Source organism: Opisthocomus hoazin, chromosome 27 (genome assembly GCF_030867145.1).
Source record: "Opisthocomus hoazin isolate bOpiHoa1 chromosome 27, bOpiHoa1.hap1, whole genome shotgun sequence".
Taxonomy (NCBI): domain Eukaryota; kingdom Metazoa; phylum Chordata; class Aves; order Opisthocomiformes; family Opisthocomidae; genus Opisthocomus; species Opisthocomus hoazin.
In genome coordinates, this window is record NC_134440.1 from 5,894,951 (window position 1) to 5,919,215 (window position 24,265).

At 46.5% G+C, this 24,265-nt stretch overlaps 1 protein-coding gene across 1 annotated transcript in view; it reads right to left on the reverse strand.

Annotated features, from left to right (window-relative positions):
• MLLT1 (MLLT1 super elongation complex subunit) overlaps window positions 1–11,560 on the reverse strand; it is a 32,138-nt gene extending 20,578 nt beyond the window's left edge. The window contains exons 1-3 of the mRNA XM_075444027.1: window positions 11,437–11,560; window positions 8,263–8,443; window positions 5,464–5,546 (exon numbers count right to left, since the gene is read on the reverse strand). Coding sequence (XP_075300142.1) covers window positions 5,464–5,546; window positions 8,263–8,443; window positions 11,437–11,448 — 276 coding nt within the window. The 5' untranslated portion in view covers window positions 11,449–11,560. The remainder of the gene's footprint in view (window positions 1–5,463; window positions 5,547–8,262; window positions 8,444–11,436) is intronic.
• Window positions 11,561–24,265: the final 12,705 nt, after the last annotated feature.

Below are 24,265 nucleotides of genomic sequence, written 5' to 3' on the forward strand. Positions count from 1 at the left end.
AACAGGATAAAATCTACTCTTCCTCTCCTCAAACCTGTGCAGACTCTGCCCCAATAATGCAGCAATTGTTAAGTAAAAATCAAATGTCTCACACAAACATACGCTCCTCAGCAACCCTCCTGAGGAGCATTTCCCAAGCCAATACCTTTCTGACGGCACAGTCCCCACTCAGTTCTAGCTGATCTCCAGTTTCACCTACCCAGCCATATGTGCAATCCACGTACACTGTCTCCACCGAGTTCTTACTCAAACACAAATAATTTTTCCCTTCTCCAGCTATGTATCACACCTATAAATATTGCAGAAGGGGTAAAATATGCATGTTTTTATTTTGAACCTAACTAGAAAAATGAAAGGGATTTCTCTGCTTTCTTCGCTTATCTCCCTTTTCACTAATAGAAAAAGTCAAAGTTCCGCATATCCATTATGTAAATACTGGAAGCCTTTTATCTCTAGCCCTGAAGCTGGGAGGTAGTATCTTTAAAGACACTTTAATACAACATCTTATCCATGTTGCATTAATATCATCTGCCTTACATCGGAATAGCATGAAAGTACACTAGACCTTTAGCTTTTGGGGGCGGGAGGGACTGATCTAATTTGATTAGGATGCAAAAAATGTAACAGGGGATGAATACCAATGTCATACCTGTATCACATCCTCCAGATTACAACTTCTGCCACTGTAAGAGATGCATTTGGAGACAACAATGAGGCCACGAAAAAAGTCTCAAGACTGTTGAAATCGAGTGGGGGGAGAGGGAAGAGGAAGAGCAGCAGAAAAACAGCAATGCATTTATTGTACCCAGTTTGTATTGATTCAAGCACCAGAAGCCATTAACAGCAGCCCTCATTACAGGAAGGAACACAAAGGATTTAAAAACAAAAATAGCATACTAACATTTTCAGTCCAACAATCCCAAACGATCCACTACCATTAGCCAACAGTGCTTTCACAAAGCTTTAGCATCCAACCTGCTGAGACCCTGCCATTTGTTTTTCAGGTTCAGTTACAGAGGAAACGGCTTTTAGCAGGCCACCAATATCAAAAGAGACTGCGCAGACCACTGCAACTCTCTAGAAAGCTCAGATATACAAACTGTCCAGGTTCACAGTGATAATTCAAAACATATATTCTGTAATTCAACTGACAAGACTGAGAAAGCACCTATTTATTTAGGAACTGTTTGTCCTTTTTCTGTGCTGTAATTCACACACCAGCAAGGTGTAACTATTCTCATAGAGGATAAGAACGGGCTCTTGCACCTCTTTTAATACCTTGCTGACACTTCCCTGACTGACAGGCAGCAAAAGCTTCAGTGGGCCAAGAGCACCGACTCTCCTACTCCAAACAGACAATAACAGAGAGTACTCCAACACAAAGAGTTAATGGGCAGTTTTATGCAAAGTTGCCTAAAAAAAAAATCCCCGAGGAAGTTCATTAAAACCATTCTTAAACCATTCCTAGTAAAGCTGTTCCTTAGCAGTGAACAGGCCCATGTTTCTTCAGCCAAAGCAAAGAGTACACTGGCTCTGACAACCACTGTTTACCATCCTAGTAATAAATTCGAACAGAGAAAGGGAACAGCTAAGAAAGGAGGCTTAAACTGTGGAAAAAAAAATTTCAGCCAACCATGGCAAAGATCAACCTCCACAGATTAGTTCACTCCCTCTTTAAATCCTTTTTCTTCTCACCTTCACAAAGCTAAACATGCATTGATAAACAAATCCCAAAGCATTTGCAACTCTTGCTTCAACTGAGAGGACACACATCAACAAAAATGTGCTAGAATCTAGGGAGCATATGGCCAGAAAGACCCACACAACTCCTCCTGCCCAGCCACCTACAAAACAGCGTTTTCTATCCAACCCCAGAATCAATCCACAACATCTACTTGAAAAGAGTTATTCAAGGATGAGTCCCAAATGCTGTAATCAATTCAGGCAAATTCAGAACAATATATGCTCCACATACAACAGCTGATCCCTACCAGTGTCAACAGGTTTACAGAGATCAGAGTGAACATATGGTCTCAAAGTAGTAAAGACTTATTTATTTGGTGCTTTCACGTCACATCCTTTAACACAGGAGAAAAAAGGCTGTATTCTAAAGGATTTGCCATTCATCCTCCTCTTTCCAAATCATTTTACTTTCTACTGTATCCCAGTTTTTGCTTATCTTTTGTCTTCGCACTTCTACCTTTGCAGAAGTATTCACCTCTTACATTTCCTTCAACTCCACTTACTGAAAATAATCATAGCTCTTAGTATTTCAAGATGGCATTATCAACTAGGCAATTGTGGTCAGAGGAGCCAAATTCTTCACACTGTCAGGCAGCTACTGAGCTTCTAGCAATTCTGAGTACCATGCTTGACTTATAAATGTGCAGAGAGTATAACATTTGCTGACATACAGATGGAAAAATTACTTTTAAGCAGTAAAAGCAAATTTCAAACAACTTCAGTACAGCTCACGTATTTCAAGTTCATGGTTGAACCTGGGAACATGTCTCTGTTCAAATGATGTGTTGGAAGATGGAAGCTATCATATTTTCCCTCAACCACCACTTGCCCCAGTTTAGTAATGGGAGGTGCTGTCTGAAACTCCTTAATTAGCCAATTCGTCAATCAGCTTACAAGTGGAAAAGAACATCTCCACAAAGCATGAATCTGAAAAACAGGGCAAGGATGAATACTTTGAAGAGTTGTAGTTTTGAAAACATACAGCCCCAGGCCAGAGTGAGCAATTGCCACAAACGTCCGTCTTCAGAAACCAATACAAAGATGCGCAAATTAAGCAAACTCCTAAATCAGGCACTGTGCTTTGGGAACTTCCTCATCTCGGTATGGGAGTGTGGAACTCTGCAGAGGCAGGGTGCCGGCTTGTGAAACCCACCTCTCTCCTTTCGAGATGGCACACAGGTAAGGAAGTTAAGCGCTTGCACAAGGCAGCAACCAGCCTTGCAGGGGGGGGTTGCAAGACCACCAAGACCCCTCCACACACCCACCAACTCATTTTGAGAACTTTGGGGAAGCTATGAGAACAGGTACCCGAAGGGTGTAAAAGGAGAACGGGCAAGCCCCCGGCGCGCGCCCACCACCAGCAGAGACTGCAGCTGGATCCAAGGGCGGTGATATCTTTTATTTCTTCTCTTGCTTTCCTCTCTGGCTTCACAGGCACATAAGGGTAACGTTGTTGTAAGTTTGTCAATCTGCTGTATTTTGTAATAGGTTGTAAGTTTGCCAAGTCAATATCCATTCTAACCCCACTGCATTAAAAGTAATGTTATGAAGTCACAAAGCTACCATCTTTTGTAACCTCGCTGAATTCCAAGTAAAGCTTTGTTTTTAGTCAAGCCTCTTGGTCACTGTCGTGGCTCCTGGGTACCACACAGAAAATTGAAAAGCTCACCTCCCCCTCACCCACTGAGTGGGACGGGACAGAAAACAGGTCTGCAAATAAGCCTGTTCTCCTACTTATTTTTCATGTTTCTGAAAAACAAACCGCCTTCTCCGAAATTAACTGCTACTGCCATTGTTCCCACTAAGAACAGAGACCACCTATTTCCCTTATTTATAAAAGCCATCCTATCCCTAATGGTAGAAAGGGCAGCTATGCAGTTACATGTTTATAGAAACAACGAGAAGTGATGACCCCAGTGGGTGTGAAATCCAGTTATATTCAGAAAAGCTGCCAGTTCCATATTCTGTGAGGAGCATACAAATATCAGAGAGAGGGAGAAAGAAAGCACACGAATGCACACAACAGCCATTGCAAACAACTGCACCTACAAAAAAATACAGGAGATGTACAAATGAGAAAGATCTGAGGACTTGTGAATGACAAAGCCATATTGGAGACCTGCAGGGAAAAGGCAAGTGTGAAGAAAGACCAGGTGAAGAAAGGGAGGAAAAATAAAAGAAAAGAGTAGGAAAAAAACATAGTTCACCCATCAGTGTCATTTGAGATTCCCCTTACAAGAAATCAGCATGGAGAAGTTCGTATTTTTTAGTCAGGAATGTAAATGTAGATTTTGAACCTGAATTAAACCAATATACAGTGCAGACGAAGAGTTTCCTGATTTCCATCCAAAACCTCAGAAAAGCCACCAGAAGTCAAACTACTTTTAAGCTTTTGAGTGTTTTGGTTTTTTTCCGTTCAAGTTGTAGTTTTCAGTGTTTGCCAAAAGAGCTGCTTCTATCAACAACTTTCATCCCCTACCCTCTAACTGCCATTTCTCTTCACATCCTTTAGGCTTACCCTACCCACCCAAAATAAAGTTGTGGGAAAAAAGCTCCCAGGTTTAAAGACAAGTCTTCTTGTGGTTCAGTCTCATTATTTGGCTTATTACTCAGACTCCTAAAGTGGGGTAAGAGCAATGCGGTAGGCCAAAAAAACAAACTAAAACGTTAATTATTCACAAATGACACCGTCAGGAGAGTATACGGTGCTAGACTGGGGCGAGAAGGAAATGGCAGACAGATATGTTTGCAGCAAGTACAATGGAGAGGATGCTAGGAAGCTGAATAGAATCAGGTTGTTACATGTGGTCTGCTGTCAACAAGACCTGGGGTAACGGCTTGTGCTTGGACGGTCGAGGGGGTGGGGGTGAGAGTATACATTACAGGGATGTGGCTTAGTGGTCAAATTCTAGTTTACCTAGGTTCCCTCTCAGGGATAACAGGCAGAACTTTTTTTTTTAATTTAAGTAGTAATCAAAACCAGAAAGATTCAGTGTTCATGTTTAACAAAACAATTCAACTGAAACTGAGTTAACAGGAACTCAAGTGCCCAAATCTCTATTTTCATAACCTCCTTCAGTCATGTAGCATGTGACCTCTGTGGTAAGACTCAAAACAAGCAATAAATCCCAAATTTTAACTTGCATATACTTGTTGGCAATGCATCTTAAGATTTAAAAGAGTCAGTGTTTTCTTTTTGGAAGAGCACTGAATCAGAGCAACAATATTTAACACAGCTGTAAATACCTGCCCTATATATGCAAATGTTGGGCCTACATAAATTTTATACCTGTACAGTTAATTTAATAAGATTGCAAATTTTAAAAATTATTTTTTAATATATTGCTAGTCAACACAATATTTGCAAGTATTTATAACATCAGTGTTTTATGTTTATTTACTCCCCTATTTGCACAAAGTATTTTAAACTGCTTTAATATTTTCTGTGCTAGAGAAGCTTGTTATAGGTGGTACAATCTCCGTTAAGAATCTCTAGGACCATCGCACTGTCCTGATATCACCTTTCTATACAATTCCATTTCTGTCAAAAGCTTTCTTTTGAAGTCTGGCAGGAGCTTCCAACTCCCAGTTAAATTCTATTTATTAGACTAATAAAAAACACACACATAAAACAGTCACATAATTTAGAGTCTTTCTGTCAGGCAGTTTCAGGCTCTGGCACAGCTCAAAACAATTAGAAGACCAGAAATCAGATTCTACCTTATTTTTGAAGTACACTTCAATGGGCATAATGAAGCCTGCGTAGCCAGACTCCTCCACTTTGTAAGGGGGCTCCTTGCACACTGCAAAGAGAACAGACAATTATTAACTTTGAATATAATGCAACAGTCTGAGCCAAAAAGGAGTTGCTAGAAGAGAAATGGGCCTCCAACAACTCAGAACACATTTAAAACACTGACCTTTGTGAAGAAACCCGAAGTAAGATGGTGGTCATGGGCTTAGTTAAGAACACGAAAATCTGTTCTTAGCTCCTCCCATGGAAAGGAAACATAAAACACAATGTCAGAATCTCCATCAGATTCTGCCACCCCTTTTGCAGTGAGATACAATTACATTTCTCTGCTGTTTCACAACCATGCAAACTGCCAGTTACAGTCGCCCTGTAAAAAAAGGTGAAGGGCCAAAAGGTGGAAATTTGAACAGTATGGAAAGGTAAAATTTACTTTGATGCCATATTTATCAATCAAACCACTATACCATGCGAGCGGATTTTTTTCCCTTGAAATGCTCTCCTGCAATGCTCCGTCGTCACACTTACGTAACAGCCATACTACAAGCTGCTTCACCCAGACCTCGCAACAAACCTGAAGGGCAGGTAAGCACTGCGATTTATTTCACAGACAAGGAAATGGAGAAAGGTTAAACAGCGTGCCGCTAAGGTCACAGTGCTGCTCCCTGCAGAAACATCGATTACAAACCCTAATCGCTCCTAAGAAATTAATCTATGTGCTTCCTGCTTCAGTTCCTCCTGTATCTTGATGCTACTGAATCACCTACCGCTGCATTCCAGTATAGCGATAGTCGACTTCAAGGATTCTGGGATCCTTTATTTGGCCATGACACAGCTACACGTAACTGCTGCCAGAAGAAACATGAGACCGACACAGATATTCTCCCTCTCAGGAACCGGATGCACTTGCATATAATTTATGCATTACAATATATGTAAATAAAGTCAATTAAGTAATTAGAGGAATTCAGTGCAAATCTCTTTTACTTTCTCTAAAGAATTCCAAGTAATTAGTATGATTAGGAAACAGTACCTTAAACCTAAAAAGCAACCAAATTATTTTCCTTTAAGGTAGACATATTATCCCCAGCTCTAAGCACTTCTACCATCATTAAGGCGCTAGAAAGCAGTACTCAAAATTCAACTGTGAAAAAAGAGCATATCTAAAAATAATCAAAATCTCCAGACTTGGTTTAACTTCAATTTCATACAAGAACCTTATCATTTAGGGGAAAAAGCCCAAAACCAAAGAACAGTGCCAATATGGCAGCAGGAATCTTAAGACTATCTGCCAAGCAGCCTTTGTTCCTTTGCCGCTCTATTCTAACAAATTAAAATTACTATACAAGCAATCTGCTAGCAGCACGAGCCTACCTTCACTGGTAGATTTTGCTCCAAGTCAGAGCAAACCATCTGAAGAAATCCTTCAAACAAATCTAGAAATAGTACGCATCTGCCGTATCATTTGTGTACAACCCAGACACACTTTGGTCAAAAGCAAGCTGGCATTACGAGCAAGCTTAAGAAAGCATGCATAACCTAGAAATCGAAAAAACCTGCCTCTTTCAAGGCAGACGATACGGCAACCAGCTGAGCAAAGACCATGTACTATACCCACACAGTTGTTTGTAATAAAGTAATTACACCAGATGACAAGAACTGTAGCACAGCAGATTGTAACTTTTATTCTATAAATTAGTTTTCAGCTCAGTATTGCACTTGCTTATCATACATCAGTTTTAGTACATCAATTTGAAGGAGGTATTATTAGCATACAGACTAGATTCACATCTCTCTGAGCTGAACACCTTTGAGTTACCTTCCACTGTGAGCTCTCACAAATAACCAATATAGTAGGTAGTCCTAGGACATCCTGCCCGACCAGCAGTCTTCAAAGAAATATTTCAAAGAATGCACATTACGAACTAATTTACAGCAACACTCTTATGCAGCCAGCATTCCTTCTAACACTACATAACAATAACACCGCAGTTGCAGTTACACAATCTCAAGCAGATCTAAGTCTTTGCTGCTGCCGAAAAGGGCAATTCCTCCTCCTCCACCTCAACCATGCGTTCCTGCTGCCCCGTGCCAAGAACAAGCTTCATGTTGCTGCACAGTCAGAAAGAGCAATGAACAGATCCAGTAGAAAATAACACTATGATTTGTGTACTCTCCCCAGCCTTGCTGACTGCACAGTGCTTGCACACATACAAGCAGCTGGAACACACAGCCACTGGAAGATACCACTACCCCTTTGGCACCACTGATTTCTGCTGGCTTAAATACTACCTGAACTGGCACGCGAGACTACAAACTGCAAGAGTCCTGACTGCTACTTAATGACCAACGCAGAAGTGTACATACCCCAGTACATACACAAGCCCAGCATCTGAGCATCTCTCACTAGCCACATGCTTCCAGTTTATGTTGGTGAATATTAACAAACCAAACCCATCTTTACCATTTTGTAACATGAATTACCTTCTGCTGTCACTAAGTGTCTTGAGATCCTGCGTATACTAATGCTTAAATAAGAGGAGAAAGCTTCTCACCTCCAGCCCTTTCATCAGAAGAAAGGTCCCACTCTCCCTGACCTTCCTCAAATAAAGACGGTAACGGTCAAAGCAGAAGCACACACAATGTACATTTTGCTCCTCTTTAAGAAAATATTTTACAGAAAAGTGACAGTCCAAGACAACCTTGACTTGCAATATGCTCTTTCACACAGAGAACACTTAATAATGTGTCTTCAAGAATACACTCACCTCGCTTGGGTTTTGGGAAGCTCTCATGTAGCCGAAAGACCACCCTTTCCACAAAATGCTGGATGTCACACTGCTCCGGGCCACGGACAAACACCATCCAATCATGAGTAAACCCTTCGGTGGTGGGCTTTTTCCGCAGTTGGGCTCGGTGCCCCAGCTCCAATTTTACTTGAACCGTGCACTGTTTTAGGATAGAGGTAAGACTATAAGCAAAATGAAACAGCTTACATGTTACGCATAATGCTGAGCCCCACAGACAGAAGACGCTAGATCACCGCAGGGGAGGAATACAACAGCTTCCACAGAGAGATTAGTCTAATTCTGAAAACCACAGTGTTGTCAACAGAAAGGCTATCATAAAAATAGCTCCTAGCACCATTTCATACCTATTTTCTTCCTAATATTAGCACTGCAGAGAAAACAGCTTTAGAAGAGGGATAGGTTTATCTGCCTCACTTTTCAACTAAATTGTCGGCAAAGTCCTAATTGAGGAATCTTTATTTCTAGAAAGTGTCAGAGACAGAACTCGATGTTCACAGCTTACAGAATTCACAGCACTGACAGAAAACTAATCTTAAACCAGGAAAAATTGGATCATGAATTGGCGCTTTATGATATTCTCTGGAATACGTAATCCATTACAATACAGCTATGACGCTCCTTGTGTTCTTGTAAATATATTTTATTATCACACTTTCAAAGACCAAGTCTAACGTAGCATGCCTGCACAATATCCAGCACTAAAATAACCCAATTCTGGTTTGCACTCCCGAAACCTACTCCAATCACAGGCTAACAGAGAAGGTGCATTCAATGTCTCAAAGTACAAAAATTCCATTAAATATCTTAAAAAATAGATTAATCGTGGAGGTCCACATATTACTGCAGACTTCACAGTTGGAAGAAAGCAAATTAAACAGATGTAACAGAGGAAAAGCAAATGTGATTCAGACACAAGTTAAAGCAAACAAATCTTAGGGTAAGATTTGCAAAGACAGGGAATAGCACCTAAGGTATCAGACTACTCACTGATTTGGGGCATACACATTATACAAACGAGACCAGCTGCACAGCGATCTCAAACTAAACCCCACAAAATCCAGCTTCAGCAACTGGAAGCTTATTAAAAAAGGGGCAGTTTCTAGCCCTTTCTTCACCTAAATTGTGAAAATAAGCGTCTTGTTCTTTCTGGCAGTTCTCAATTACCATTGGGAGAGGCAACATTATTTGTTGTTACCTGTATCACAGGTGGACACAGATCCAAACTGAGGGCATGATGCCAGACAATGAACGCAGAAAGAGAGCGCTTCCCGAGATCCAGACAGATGTTTAGGAAAAGTATTATCCTCATTTTCCCACTGAGGACCTCCAACAAGAAGTATGACTATGCTTAACGTTCAAAAAATATTTTGCGTATCCAACCTGACATTTCATGGGAACGTGATTTTCAGAGCACGGTTAATACTTTCTGAGAAAGCATAAGTCGCTCAATCTCAGTATTCTTTTCTTTGTAAAAAGATCACACAGGAAGTCTACAGAGTACCAGGCATCAAAGCCTGACCTCCCAAATTGCAGTCCAGTTCTAATTTCAACTATAAGCCTTAACACACTCATTCAAGCAATTATCTTTATAGTAAAACACCTTCAGCTGCCATCCAACACATCAATGCTAAGACTCAGGGACAAACTCATCTAATTAACTGTTTCACCTGGTTTACTACAACATTTCTTTAGGTTACCTTTCTCTGGAAGTTCTCTTGGCAGGCCATTTTATCCCGCTCTGCGGTTTACGGCTTATCTACACTGGCTCCATTTCCCTCCTGCACTAAAAATGAAGGTACATGGCTGGCTGTTCTTTCACGTTGTATTAAGGGATAAGAAAAAAGGCAAGGTGTGTTTCACTCAAAGCACAGCAATCTCTCCTACAGCGGAAGAGCATTATGTGGAGGCTGTCTGCCTAAATCCTGAGCTCGCAGAGGAGGGTGCTTGCAGGCCTGCTTTATCCGGGATACTTCCCACAGTGTTCACACAAGCGTTCACATCAACTGATCCAGTCTGTTCGGCAGCTTCACGTTATCGATTCCGTAATTACCCTTTAAATAGTGCTACTGTTGCCAATTACTACCCCTCTCCAGAGAGGTGCAAATGACTGTCAGTCTACAAAATCTGTCTTTCTAGTTGAAACGGCTGAGAAATTTTAGCTGAGAAACAGATGGGACTATGTGCAGGAGAACAAAATTAAACATAAAAGAGATCTGTTTAACTGAGAGTGAAAGTTGTACTTGCTATACTCCTCACATATCGGTCCAATTAACAATCGCTATGAATTAAGCCAGAAGTTGAAACACATTTGAAAATAAGATCTCTTAACATAACAAACATCCACTGAAAATGGAGGGGGTTTTTCCAAGCGTGTCTCTCAACAAAGGGAAATCAGGATCCCATTCAAACAATTTGTAATAATACAAAGGAGTCTGCTTTTCAACTTCTCAATAAACATTCTGAAGGCTGCTCTGGTTTTTTGTTTGATGTGCTAATTGCCCGAAAGCCATAAGCAATTTCCATTCGCCCTCCTTTGGCTGATTATTCAAAGGATAGCGGGGCTCACCTCCTGAACCTCCGGCTCTAGGTAACCTGTAACCACCCCCCATGCACCCGCACACAAAAGGCCCGAGCCACCCCGCTCCCCATCACCTCAGGTAAACTTCCAGCATCCATCCCCGCCTACCGCAGCACGGCGGCCACCCGGCCGCCAACGGGCGGCTTCCCCGGAGCGGGAACCGCTCTCCCGGTGGCATTAACCCTTCGCACGGCGGCTGCCGGGGGTAGCGGCGCCGGCACCACCCCTCCCCGTAAATAAGCCCGGGCAGGAATTTGCGGGAAACGCTGCTGCTGCCACCCCCCGCCGCGGGCGAGGCTGCAGCGCGGCCGCCCATAAGGGTGAGGGCTGAGCAACCCCCCACCCCCCCCCCAGGAGAAAACGGGGTGCGGGGAGGCGGTGTTGCCTCCCGAAGGGGGGCGATGCCCCCCAGCAGCAGCGGGGGATCAGCCCGCCCCCCCCACCGGTGTAGGGGGGCCCCGGCCCCTCCCCACGCGTGCCCCCCGCGCGGGGGAAAGGGGCGGCGCAGAGGGGCCCCACCCCCGCGGCGGGGCGGGCGCCGCCGCCCCCCTCACCTGATTGTCCATGGCTGGGCGCAGCGCCGCGGGCCCCGCTCGCTCGCTCGCTCCCGCCGCGGCGGTTTCGTTGACCGGTCGGCGGGGGGGGCGTCTCTTCCCCCCCCTCTACGAGCGGAGCCGCTCTCCGTCCCCCCCCACCCCCCCTCCCCGCCGTCTCGGCCGCCGCCGCCGCCTCCTCAGTCGCGGCCCCTCACGGCCCCGCCGCCGCCGCTCGCCTCATTGTGTGTCACTCACAGGCAGCAGCCCCGCCACCCCCCCGGCGCCCGCCCCGCGGAACCGGAAACCGACGCCACTAGAGAGGCACCCGCCCGCTGCCAATAGCTGCGCCGCCTCACGCCTGGAGGCGGGGCTTCCGCCCGGGCTCCGCCGGCCTCCCCCGCCTCCATTTGATGGGCAGCTGCCGCGCCCAATCGGCGGCGGGCGGGCTGCCGAGGGGGCGGGGATAGGGGCGGGGCCTGCCCTGGGTCAAGCGGGGAGTGGGAGGGAGCGGGGCCTCGCCGCCTCCCTCTGCTCCCGCGGCGGGCGCGGCGCTGCGGCGTGGCCGGGCTGGGGCCCGCGGCTCGTTCCCGGGCCTGTCCCTGTCCTCTGGGAACAACGCAGCACGGCGGGCACCGGGACCGAGCGCTGAGGCCTGGCTGTGCGCCCCGGCCGCTCCAACCCGCCCCTTTTCCCTCCCTGGGGCCCGCGCTTCCCCGCCGCTAGCGGCAGCGAATCTCACCCGTTTATTAATTTCCTACACAAATGAGCTGGGAATGAGGGAAACCACAGCTCCCAGTACAGCGGACGCGGCGGTCCGGAATGGCTGGGCAGGGCTGAGCCTGGGCTGGGGGGGAAGCGGGCGGCACTGCTCGGCCTCGGTTCTCCTTGTTCTCCCTCAGCCTCTCTCCTTCCTCCTCATTTTTCCTCCATCTCTCCCCCGTCATTTTCCCTCGGTCTCATTTTTCCTCTCGCTGTCCTTCATCTTCCCTCGATGCCTCCCCCTTTCCCTTTTCTCTCTTTATCCCTTGTTTCTCCTCAGTTTCTCTCATTCTCTCCTCCCTCGTTTTCCCTCACTCTCCTTCATTCTCCCTTGTTCTCCCTCAGTCTCCTTCATTTTTCCCTTGCTCTCCCTCGTTTCCTCTCAGCTGCCCCTGGTCTCCCTCATTTTTTCTCAGTTTCTCTCATTTTTCCCTCAGTCTCCCACATTTTGTCTCATTTTTCCTTCAGTCTCCCTCATTTCCCTCTTGGCCTTCCTCACTTTTTCCTCAGTTTATCTCATTTTTCCCTTGGTTGCCCTCATTTTCTCTCGGTTTCAATTTTCCCCTTGGTCTCCCACATTTCCCCCTCCGTCTCCCTCATTTTCTTTCCATTTCGCTCATTTTTCTCTCATTCTCCCACACTTCTCTGTCTCCCTCCTCTTTCAGTTTCAATCCTCCCCTCGGTCTCCCACATTTTCCCCTCAGCATCCCTTATTTTCTTTCAATGTCTCTCATTTTTTTCCCCAGTCTCCCTCTTTTCTTTCAATTTCTCACATTTTCCCCTCGGCCCCCCTCATTTTTTCCTCAGTATCCCTCGTTTTTCCTCAGTTTCTTTCCCCCTCAGTCTCCCACATTTTCTCCTCGCTCTCCCTCATTTTCTTTCAGTTTCTCTCGTTTTTCCGTCAGTCTATCACACTTTCCCGTCTCCCTCTTTTCTTTCAATTTTCTCTTGTTTTCCCCGCAGTCTCCCACGTTTTCCCCGCAGTCTCCCATATTTTCCCTTCAGTCTTCCTCTTTTCTTTCTGTTTCTCTCATTTTCCCCTTAATGTCCCACATTTCCCCCTCAGTTTCCCTATTTTCTTTCCGTTTCTCCCACATTTCCCCCTCAGTTTCCCTATTTTCTTTCCGTTTCTCCCACATTTTCCCTTCAGTCTCCCACATTTTCTTTGCCTTTCTCCCATTCCCCTCTCGGGCTCCCTCACCTCCCTCTCAGTTTCTCCCATCTCCCCTGTCCTCCCGTTCCCCCCGCTCTCCCGCAGCTCCTCTCAGTTCCCGCCTTTGCCCCCCCTCAGCCCCCTCCGCCGCTCTCCGGCCCGGCCCCCGCCCGCCCTGCCGCGACGGAGACGGCGGGGGCGAGAGGGCCGTTCGCGGCGGGGGAAGCAATATCTCGTTTTCTGGTCCGTGGCGGGGGTTGTTTGCAATGCAAATGGAGCGAGGGATTCCTTCAGTGGAGCGGCGGCCATCAGCCGCGGGCTCAGCTGGGCGAGGAGCGCGGGGTCAGCGTCCCGGCTGGGCGAGGAGCTGCGGCGGAGGCCGCCTGCGGAGCCGCCCGCCCTGCCCAGGCCGCTTCCTCAGCGCCGCCGCTGACTCCGAGCGGGACATTTGCATCTGAAAAGCGGGTTTTGTTTACCTTTTCTTAGAGCTCCAAACGACAAGTTGCTGCGCTCAGTTTTGTGAGCCCTCAATGAACGCGGGGCTCCCGCTGCAAGGGCGGTTTGCGACTGTTTTGAGCGAGTTTGCTCCTAGGTGCGAGGCAGAATTTTTCTTTTCGTGCAGCTTTCTTGTCTGAAATAGTTTGTTGATCCCTGCCAGGCAGCAGCAGAACGCGTATTAGCCCGTAACGCCGTGTGTGTCGCCAGCCGATAGCCACAGGCGGGGATTAATCGGTTCCCAAATCCCTCTAAAGAGCCGGTTTACCTCATCAACCTGATAGAGGATATTAGTAAAGCAAAACGCTTAATCGCTTCAGTTAACAACAACAACAAAAAAGAGCCTGATTTGGATTCTTTTAAGTGCCCCGGTTTTAATTTTCCATGTTTCTGTCTGATGCAGTCCCAAGAGACATCTCCTCGGACAGTCTCTTTTCTTCTCCCTGGAGACAGGGCCTCTTTGGGAGTGCTCATTGATATCTTTAATTGTGGACATTATTCCCATGCATGTGATTCTAAGGTCCAAATCTTTTATTTTCTAACTCCCAGTCCTGGCTATTCACTCACAGCCTCATCACAGTCCCTTGGTGGTTACATGCTCCCAGGCCTCAATCTTTCCTGGAAACATCTCCGTCTTTCCCAAGTTTGACTCTCCTCTCGCTCTGTTGAATTTCCTCCTTGTGCAAAAAGACGTTGCTTACACACACAAGACCCTGAACTTTTCCTTTTCCTGAAAAATTGTCTGTTACTTTCTCTGAAACATCATTAGAATTTGCTTTTTATTTTAATTCCCATCAATGACAATTTTTCTGTGACTTTATTTTTGCCCAGCCCGGTGTTAATGGTTGTTTTCATGCCATCCCAGTGCAGGACCTGGAGTGCCCTCCCAGTGCAGCACAGCCATATTTACTTCTGCTGGTCTGGGCTCTGCAGCCTGGGGTGGGATCCGAGCAAGACCTTAGACATGTCCAAGTCAGGGATGGGAAACCCCAAGTCAGGCGCCTCAGCCTCCGCAGCAGCTCAGGTGGGCAGTCCCGTACATGGCCATTAAACTATACCGAAGACGTCGGGGTGCCCTGTTCAGAGCGAGCACATCATTATATTGATGCCTGCTCCAAGCCAGCACCCCAGGGCTCTGTGCTGGGACAAGTAGAGTGGATTCATTTAAAATGTGCTGGGGTAGCTCCTTACATTCAAGTGTGAAAGTACTCAAGGAGAAAAATTCCCGTGACCAGCCTTTGCTCCGCTAGCAGTTCCCAGCTCTGCGCAGTTTCCAGCCCAATGATTGATCAAGCTTACCCCCGATTTTCTTTTTAAGCTCCAAAAAAAAAAAAAAAATCCGCAACCCACTGCCAAGAGTAGAAAATTTGCCAGGCTCTATGGCAGCGTGTTGGGAGTTTCAGGTGCTGCGTAGTGCTGGGGAAGGTGTAGCCAGCAGCTGTCCAGGCTCCTCCAAACTTCTAATTTTGCAGGGACATCTCAAGCTAACGAGCTGTCAGCTGAGCGCCTTCGCACCCATGGCAGCCGTGGGCTGAGCTCCCGCTTCCTCACGTCTATTCCAGCAACTTCTGGGTTTTGCAATCAGCGTCTGCAAATCCAATTAGCGTCTTTCTTCGTGGCACTGTGTGCTGGCAGAGCTCTGCTGTGTTGCTGCCATCTACAGTAGAGCCAGTGCCAATGGATAAAAAACAGATCTGATTTGCATATTCAAATATGCAAATGAATCGCCACAGCTCTCCCTAATTTTTGTTTGGGCTTTTTATTTTTCTTTGCAGAGTCTTGCTTGAAAGATCCTTGTCTTGGACTGAAAGGTGTGTGTTTGATCTGGCTTGGCCCGCGGCAGCGGACTGTGCCAAAGACTGCTTCTGTCCTCTGAGAGTTGGGGATGGTGGGAAATAAAGTAGAAAAAAGACTTTGCACTACACTTGTCCCTGCCGTGGCCAGGTAAACCCAGAGATGGGAAAGGTTTCTGGGGTGTTTCCCCCAGCACAGGCCAATCTACAGTCCTGGGAAGGTACAACACGTCCTTTCTCTGTCCTGCCTGTACACAGCGTGTCTGCTGCACAGGCCAAACCTGGCTGTTCTCGGGGAGCGTGAGCAAAGGAGGCAGCGACCAGGGTGTTTGGGAAGAGATGAATCATAGTGCTTCGGTGGGGAGGGTCACATCGTGGGTGAGCTGGGGCAGCACAGCCCACGCTCCGGCGTCCACAGACACCTCCCGGGAGAGGACTGGTTGGCAGGCGCGGGACTGCGACAGAGCCCACCCCGGCTTTTCTGAGGCTCTGTCTGGGGAGCAGGCAACAGCCATCAGAACTGCTCCTCGAGGCACCTCTCCTTCCTCCTCCTCGGCTGCCCCTCTCCAGAGGAACACAACATTGACCCCCCAAACACACACAGTCCCCCCTACCCCTGGCAGCCCCCTCAGACAATCCCGATTGCCACGCAACCCAAGAAGGCTGAATTGCTTACTTGCCAGCCTCCAAGCGACATCTCTCATTCTGCAGCAAAAGCACCTTCCTGAAGGCTGAGCATCGCTCGGCGGTTGGCTGCACATCTGCTGTAAGGCCCTATCATCCATTTGTATGTGTGCGTCTGTATGTTTGCGGCTTGCCCTTCCTACCCCTGGAGTAACAAGTTTGTTGTCATTAATTACAATTTTCTCATTACTAATTTGCTTGTATCTTCCCTTTTTCTACTGAAGACCACAAGTTTTGTGGAGGGTCTGTGCTTTGAGGGGCTTGGACACCAGGCAGCCAACAAGCAAGGCTGTCTCCAGCACTTAAGCAGTGTAGAAAAATCATGAGCTTGTAATAGCCCTGTGGACTTAAAGATTAAGACACAAACCTGGCATTTGAGCAGGGTTTCTCTGAGAAAATAACTGCCTCCACTTTGTGTCCGTATGCAATATGACTGAGTGGAAAGACCCCGAAGTTCTCTCCTGGATGTGTGTAAGTCACTTCATTGCCTTGTCTTACCAGTCGCAAAATGGTTATAGTGGTCTTCGCCTAATTCTGTGAGGCACACCCAATGGGCCAAATATTCTATGGCGTTTTCAAGATGAACATTCCTGCAGTCGAAACAAAGATCTGGTAATACTTTAGGTAATAAGGAGGAGTTATCTTTCTCCTAGTGCTTACCATGGCTTTGCTAACAAGTGTAATATCCTTACACACAGCCTCAGAAAACGTCCTGAACCTGAAGTCAAGAGAGGATTCGGTTTCTCTGGTGGCACCGAGGGGAGCTGAGTGTCGCTTTGGTTTGTGTATTGCTGTCTGTGACCCTCGCTGTCTTTAGTTCATGGCACAGGCTCACTGCAGGGCTTGTCCATGTTGGCTGCCACAGAGAAAGCAGAGCAGGCAGAGACAGAGAGAGCAGCTGTGAGTGAGAGGAGTTAGTTCTGCAGCGATGCTTGTTCTGATGTAGCAGGGCTCCTGGTTTTGCTAATCAGCACTGGGATCCCTGCAAGGAAGCATGTTCGTTCGAATCAGCTGTTAATCCTAGCAATATTTATTCTTCTAAAAATGATTTTGCTTTGCCTGTTCTCTGCCTTCCCCTCCTTCTCCAATTCACAATCCACACTATAGTATTCACAGCACATATTTAACACCACAGTAGTATAGCAAAAGTCCAGATTGTTAATAGCCAAAAGCTCTGATTGCCAAAAAGATACTCCTAGCAACTAGTAGCTGCATCTGGGAAAAATTACAGACAGCTTGGAAATTCTTTAGTTCCCTTATTAATGAAGGACTTAGTAGAAAAAATCCCCACACTGTAATACAGTTTAGCTTAACTAAGTTCTTTTGTGCCTGAGGAAAATCTAAATTATAGCATACTATAGCTACTGAAAAATGCAGAAGGCTTTTAATGTACAATAACCCTCCAAACCAGAAGGAAGAGGGAAAATTTTCTTAGCAAGTGGGAACACAATGAGAATTTATTTTATTCTTTCTGTGTATTTAGTGCTGGTGAAAAGAGCCAGATGAATAGTCACAAATACGTCATGTCCCTTGCAGATGCAGCATGGGAAGCACAAGCGTCCTCAAACTGCCCCGCCAACGTGCTTCAATTCTGAATGAGAAGGACCAGCTTTCTGGGTGAGAAAGGAGTCTGTCTCTATTCAGTTCCTGACCCCTCTGCTCAAGGCTGTTAATGAAGGGGCCTCATTAACACCAAAGGTGAGGTTGGCATTATAATGTAGCTACTGGTCCACTGCAGGCTGAATTGACACCTATCCATTCATTTTGCCTGATTATTGAGCAGCCGTCGGATGACGCTACCTTTCTCTTGTACTCTACAGACAGAGGTCAGGTTTGGCCAAGTGATGTAACGGTCTGTGTCGTGCCAAACCCGCCAGCCGGCTGGACCTGCCACGAAGAGCGTTTCACAAGCCGGATTTGTCCCACACCGAGTATGAGCAGCTGGCAGAAGTACAGGCTGGAGGAGACGGGCCCAGGCACCTTATGTGCCCACTGGAGCAAACACAATCGTGGTACAATAGGAGGGAGTCAGATTCACTGCCGAAATTCGTGTCTGCTTCACGCGGGGCTTCCTTTGGTTGATGCCAAAGTCATTGAAAGGTGCTCATCTGCATGCTCAGCGAGAGGCCACCTTCTGATGGGTGGCTGTCGCCCTAGATGGGGTAACATTTAGGCCACTGAAAAATACCAGAGGGGGGAAAAAATAGCTTGAAAAATAGGACATGGCAGGAGGAGATCAGTGGGGGAGTTTGACCAGCACCAAAAGGGCTGTTCTGAATTGTTTTCTAGATTGAAGAGTCCGAAAAGCAAGTAGGAATTACTATCCCAGACAAATACACTGTCAGAGATACGACCTCTCCCAAGGCATTCCCAGTGTTTGGAGCTTCTTAGGGCTCTAATGTGGCAGTTTGGTGGCCACACACTCATGCTTGCCACGTTTCTGAGCATCCTGAGCTTTGGCTCGCATTGTGTGGTGCCTTTTTCTCCTGGGACAGGTGTTTCTGCTATTTTTTGGTGGTTTGCAGAGCAACTGGCCATTTCCAGCATCGGTAGAGACCCAGCCTGGTGGTTTGATCCTCTCTGTACTCAGAGCAGATTGTGAGACATCCCAGAGCTGGTGGAACAGCGTTTCAGAGCCTGTAATGTTCAAATTAATATGAATTTCTGATTATTGTCGATTCTGGGTCAGCTGCTTTTGTGACAGATCCGAGCAAAACTAAGTTGTTTTGCTGGAATGGTATGAAATGAGCTTTCACCTGTCTATGCAGCAGCGGAGGTGGGGTTGCCACATGTGTAAATGTATGCAAACCACCCCTAATCTAGCTAGGTTGGGTATGATAGCAGTTCAGATAATCCCCCGTGCTGCAGTATGGGCTATGCAAACTCGCCTGTGACTCAGGGAATTTGGCTGGCCCTCACATCCTGAAATTTGTCCCACTGAAACCGAATTGTTATTGCTGGTATTGCTACCTGTGAGACAATAGTGCAGCTGATTGCGGCAAGGTTGTATCTTAGCAGTGTGGCATGTCTCAAATGCCTTGGAGCTTGGTTTCATTGCATAAAGGCCCAGCCGGGGCAGTTTCGAGGGAGCCAGGCTGGAACAGAAAGCAACATGCACATGCACCAAATACCATCTCGACCAACACAGGGAGGATGGAGAATTGTCTCTGTAGCTACACTGTGGAGGCAGAGCTGCAACAATTTCTTTTCCTTTGTTACTCAGGCATCAAAATAAGGCATGTAATACATGCTCATCAGTGAATCCATTACACACACATTTCATATGCCATCAATATTTTAGATAGATGAAGAATACAATCCATTTGGACGCATTTCATGCAATTTTGAAATGCATTATGTAAACATTGCAGATGCAGGCCATTTCCTTCCATTGCCTGTGCATTTTTATATGCTATGAAATCTATTTTAAATATATGCGTGAAATGTGTCACAAAACATCTGACATATGTGGAAAACATATTACTGTACCGTATGGGCAGTGTATAAGGTCGCTCATGAGCAGCTTGAGAACAGCAATCATTTGCATACGGATATATAGCTGTTTGTACAATGATACCATCACAGGGGAATGAGGGGTATGTCCCAGGTCCATGCAGGTCACAGGCAACGTCCGTACTGTTGGTCTCATGATGAGTGAAGTTATGAGAACAAATACAAATAGCGAAAGTATTTGGTGCCTGGAGATTTTTATCCGTTCCTCGTAACAGAGCAATTCATAGAGTTTTGTGGAAGGTAAAGCACAGGAAACAGGAGAGCAAAGTCATGTTTTTAGTGATCCTTTGCTCTACCCTGTTTTAATCATTAAAAGTCGTCCTTGTTCAAGGCACTTTTCTGCTGTTACAGAGCAGATCCTCTTCTCCCTTTCAGGCGTTGACTTCATACTGGACTGGCTTTCTGGGCTGAACAGAGTTAGTACACACTGGGGATGGTACAAATAGGGTCAGACCCTGTCTTTAATCTATATATATGTCTTTCTGTAAGGACAGTCAATGTTATTCAGTGTTACATGAGTAAATCTTTAAGTCTGATGGGATGATTCATGATGAATAACAAATTCAAGTTGTTGCCATTTTTACTTTGTTTCACAGATTTGGTTTTGATTTCACTTGGCAGTGCTCTGGTGGATGTTAATACTTGGCAATATAAGGACAGTAAACAGCAAAATCTCACATATATTAATTGTTGCATTTTCACATTACGGTTCTTCATTGATTAATTTTTAAATTGGTCCCAGAATGTGCTTAGAGAAATATTGCAGTTTGCACTTTATTGGCATTACATGGCACTATTTCTGTCTCCAGCCCAGCAATATACATTCTTAAGTGTAAGCTAATGCCATTGATATCAATGGAATTATTCATATTCTTAAAATTAAACATATGCTTAAGCATTTTAGTGGACAGAGACAGCTGGGCTCTTATGGAAGGCCTATCTAAACCAATGCTGCATTGATTGCAGATTGTGAATTTTATAACCCGACGCACAACTGAATGTTGCTTTTGGTGACTACTTCAGCACTTGAGATAAATCTTTGCCTTTTGTTAAATATTTGAGACACTGAAACTAAGTGTGCCATTTCAGGAGAACAAAATGATTCAGTTTTATGTTTAAACATGTTTATAAAAAAAAAAATGTGCTTAAGTGAGCTCATGAATCAGGACCCAAGTGACTGAATGTTCATAGAAAGTGAATAAATAAAAAGTGGAGAACAATCCTAATTGAAACCACATTCTGAGCTGTAATGTGAAGGCACAGAAAAATTAGTCCTTCCATTTTAGGTATTTTGATAGCAGCCATTACTAGAGAATTGGAGTTATTTAAACCACTTTGTCAGACAAATGTGAACTGCTTCTTTTTCTTCTGAAAACAGCAGTGAGAATGTCTTACTAAATGGAACCAAATCATGGAGTTTTACACAAATGACTGAAGAGATAGAGATAATTTAATCTTTTCTAGCAAAAATAATTTTTTTCAACTGGTTTATTTGGCCCTGTAATGGCTGTGCCTCTCCTTATTGAGAGGCAACTTTTACCCACATCTCCTCTATGAGCACTGGTCAAAACCAGCCCTGATTATGTGTGCAGCCACCGTGTGAGTTAATACAGAAAGACGTAGGCACGGGACCTCGGGACCCTGACTGCTGCAAACACAGTGACAGAGTGTTCACTGAAATATGACTTCCAGCTGACCAGGGCCTGATACCTTTTGTCTATCCGGAACAGCCATCAATATCTGGAAAATCCTGGTATATGTTTATGTCCCTAGAGCTATTTTTGTCTTATATGAAAAGTGGATAGCAAGGATGTAGGTAAAACAGTGGGGGAAAAAAAAAAAAAAAAGAAACAGCTTTCCTAGCAGTTGTGAGGTGGGTGTAACAGAATTGCTAGCCCCTCGGTTGGAAATCCTGAGTCAAAGCTCGAAGTAGCACTTCGAGTTGAAAGCACAAGATTTTTTGAGGTAGCAATTCTTGGAGCTCATCTCTTTCCTTCCTGGGTTTCCTAGCCTTTTGTGGTCATGGTTTCAAACTTTTGATGGCAGACCTAGGAAATTAAAACTAAAAAAAATCAAAGCTGAGTCGATGTTGTTTTAACATGACTCCAGCAGAGGGTTCTTTAAATCAGTTGTAAAGATTGCCAGGCTGGCAATAAAATCCCAGGACCTAGTGACATGTGGTCTGTGTTTCAAAACTATTATCTTCCTTTCTCTTTGCGACAGTTAACAAATAAAGATCTTTTGCAAAAGGCTTAAGAGACATACCAATGAAGCAATTTCTTCTCCTGGCATTGTTAAGAGCAGAGACTGGGCTATTATTAATTACTTTTGCATTATTAATGCAGGTCTATGAATGTGCAATGTCCTTTACAGATAAATCACTCTGCCTTGAGAAGTTTCCAGTCTGCAAGCCAAATCTTGCAGTGTAAATCCATAGCAGCAGGAGGCAATTCGGTGCAGCAGAACAGGTAAGCATTAATCCTTGATACTGCAGGACCGGTGCGTTATCAACATTGTTATTTCATTTGTGTTGCAATTGCACCAAATGGACTCAACTGGTGCCGTTGTTTCACAACCTCTTTAATCTGGCATCAGTTGAAAGCAGCAGCCTGTATCCTCTTCCTCATTCCTGCTCCTCTTGCCTCTTTTCTTGTGGTTTAGGCAGCCACATGGAAAACCAAATCAGGGAAATGACCCGGGTTAAGGCTCATCTGGTGAAAATAAGGAAAGGTTTAATTTTGACCAGTCCTAACTCCGATCCCCGAGTTCGTGGGTTTGCAGCTCTTGCCCTGTTGCCCAGTGTTGCTCTGCTGAGCAAGCTGGCTGGTTACACCTGCAGAGGCACTTGCATGGCCAAGGGTCCCGGTGCAGAAGGTACTGTCAGAACTCCCCATAGCCTGGGGGGATGAGAAAGGGCCACTGATGCCTTTCGCTCCCAGCTTTACCTTCTCAGCGTGCTGGTCATCACTGCAGGACCCCTTTCAGCTCAAGGCGAAAGTGCCCTAACTCGTCCCTTTGACAGCTCCGCTCGTTTTTATGGGGTGTTGGTCAGCTCTGCACCCCACGGGCTGGAGCCGTGGCTCCCTGGCAGGAGGGACAGAGCATGCCCAGCAGCTGAGGGACCTTCGGGAGGTGCGATCCCGGCGTCAGATAACCCTGTGCAGCCCCCGGGACACCCAGACCACAGTCAGGGCTGGTGTCAGGGCTGCTTCGGTCTCTCAGGCTACAGCCCCGCTTGGAGCAGGAGGCCCTGCCTTAGGCGCTGCAGTCCTTTTAAAGCTGCTTTGTGGGTTTCTTTTCTTTTCTCTCTTTCTTTTTTTTTTTCACCCCAGGTTCCCAGGGCTGGGGATTCAGCTTCTGGCTTCATCCAGAAATCCCTGAGGGTTTCAGATCCCCACGAGGCCTCTCAATGTCTTGATCTGCTTGAATAGACATTTTTAACGCGGCCCTGGCTGTCATCAGGGCCTGTTACAGTCACTCAACTGCGGCAACATTGTTCTCAAGGCAGCGGCGCCTGGGACACCTCCCTTATTACCATACCGCTCGGGGGATTTTGCTGCTGGGTTTTTCTGCAAAGCATCACACCGGCTCCACGGCCAGAGGCGGCCAATTAGCCCTCCTTGCCCATGCCCCAGCCTCCATCCCTTCGTGGCTCTCTCAGCATCTCCGGCCCGCAGGGCTGCTGGCGCCTGTCCATCTCCGGCAGTCCTGTCAGAGATGAAGGTGACCCCCTTTTCCTGTGCCAGGCTCCCTGGCAACCAGGCCTTTCTTTTCCAGCGGCCTCCTCCACCCCCTGACGGGGAGAGGGGCTGTGAAAGCCCCGCTGCACTTTTGAACTTGCTGCCGGCGCGCTCAGTGGCTGCGCAAGGCTGCGCCGACGGAGGGGCCGAGCCCAGCGGGGACCCAGTGCAATTGCCCAGAAGTTATTAATAGGCTGTAGAAGAATGTGATGGGCTGGGGAAGGGGTGAGGTGAGGGGGGAGAGCAAGAGGGAGAAAAACGGGGAGGGTCAGTGAAAGGGAGATGGGGTGATGGGGGGAGAGGCAAGAGTGATGGCATGCGGGAGAGACAAAGAAACGAACAGAGGAGGAGATGGGCACCGGCACGGTGAGGCAAGGGCATGCAAAGGCTGGGGCTCTGAGTCCTGCTTGTCCTGCACCTTGTGCAGGTGTCTCATCAGTGGCCGTGCTGGCAGAGAGGTCTCTGATCCCGGTGCTGGGGGATGGAGAGGGCAGAGGGACCAGGCCTGGGGTTCAGTCTTTGCGCAAGGCATCCCTTTCCCCAAGATGAACTATTGCTTGGGGTTCATGAGCCAAATTTGCCATCTAGTGGCTTTGGGGACCATTGCAGAGGCACCCACGAGGCGGCAGCGGCCACGGCCACGGGATGGCCACGGCACAGGCGCTGCATGGCAGCTGGGCAGCACCTTCCACCCCAGAGGCTGAGCCCAG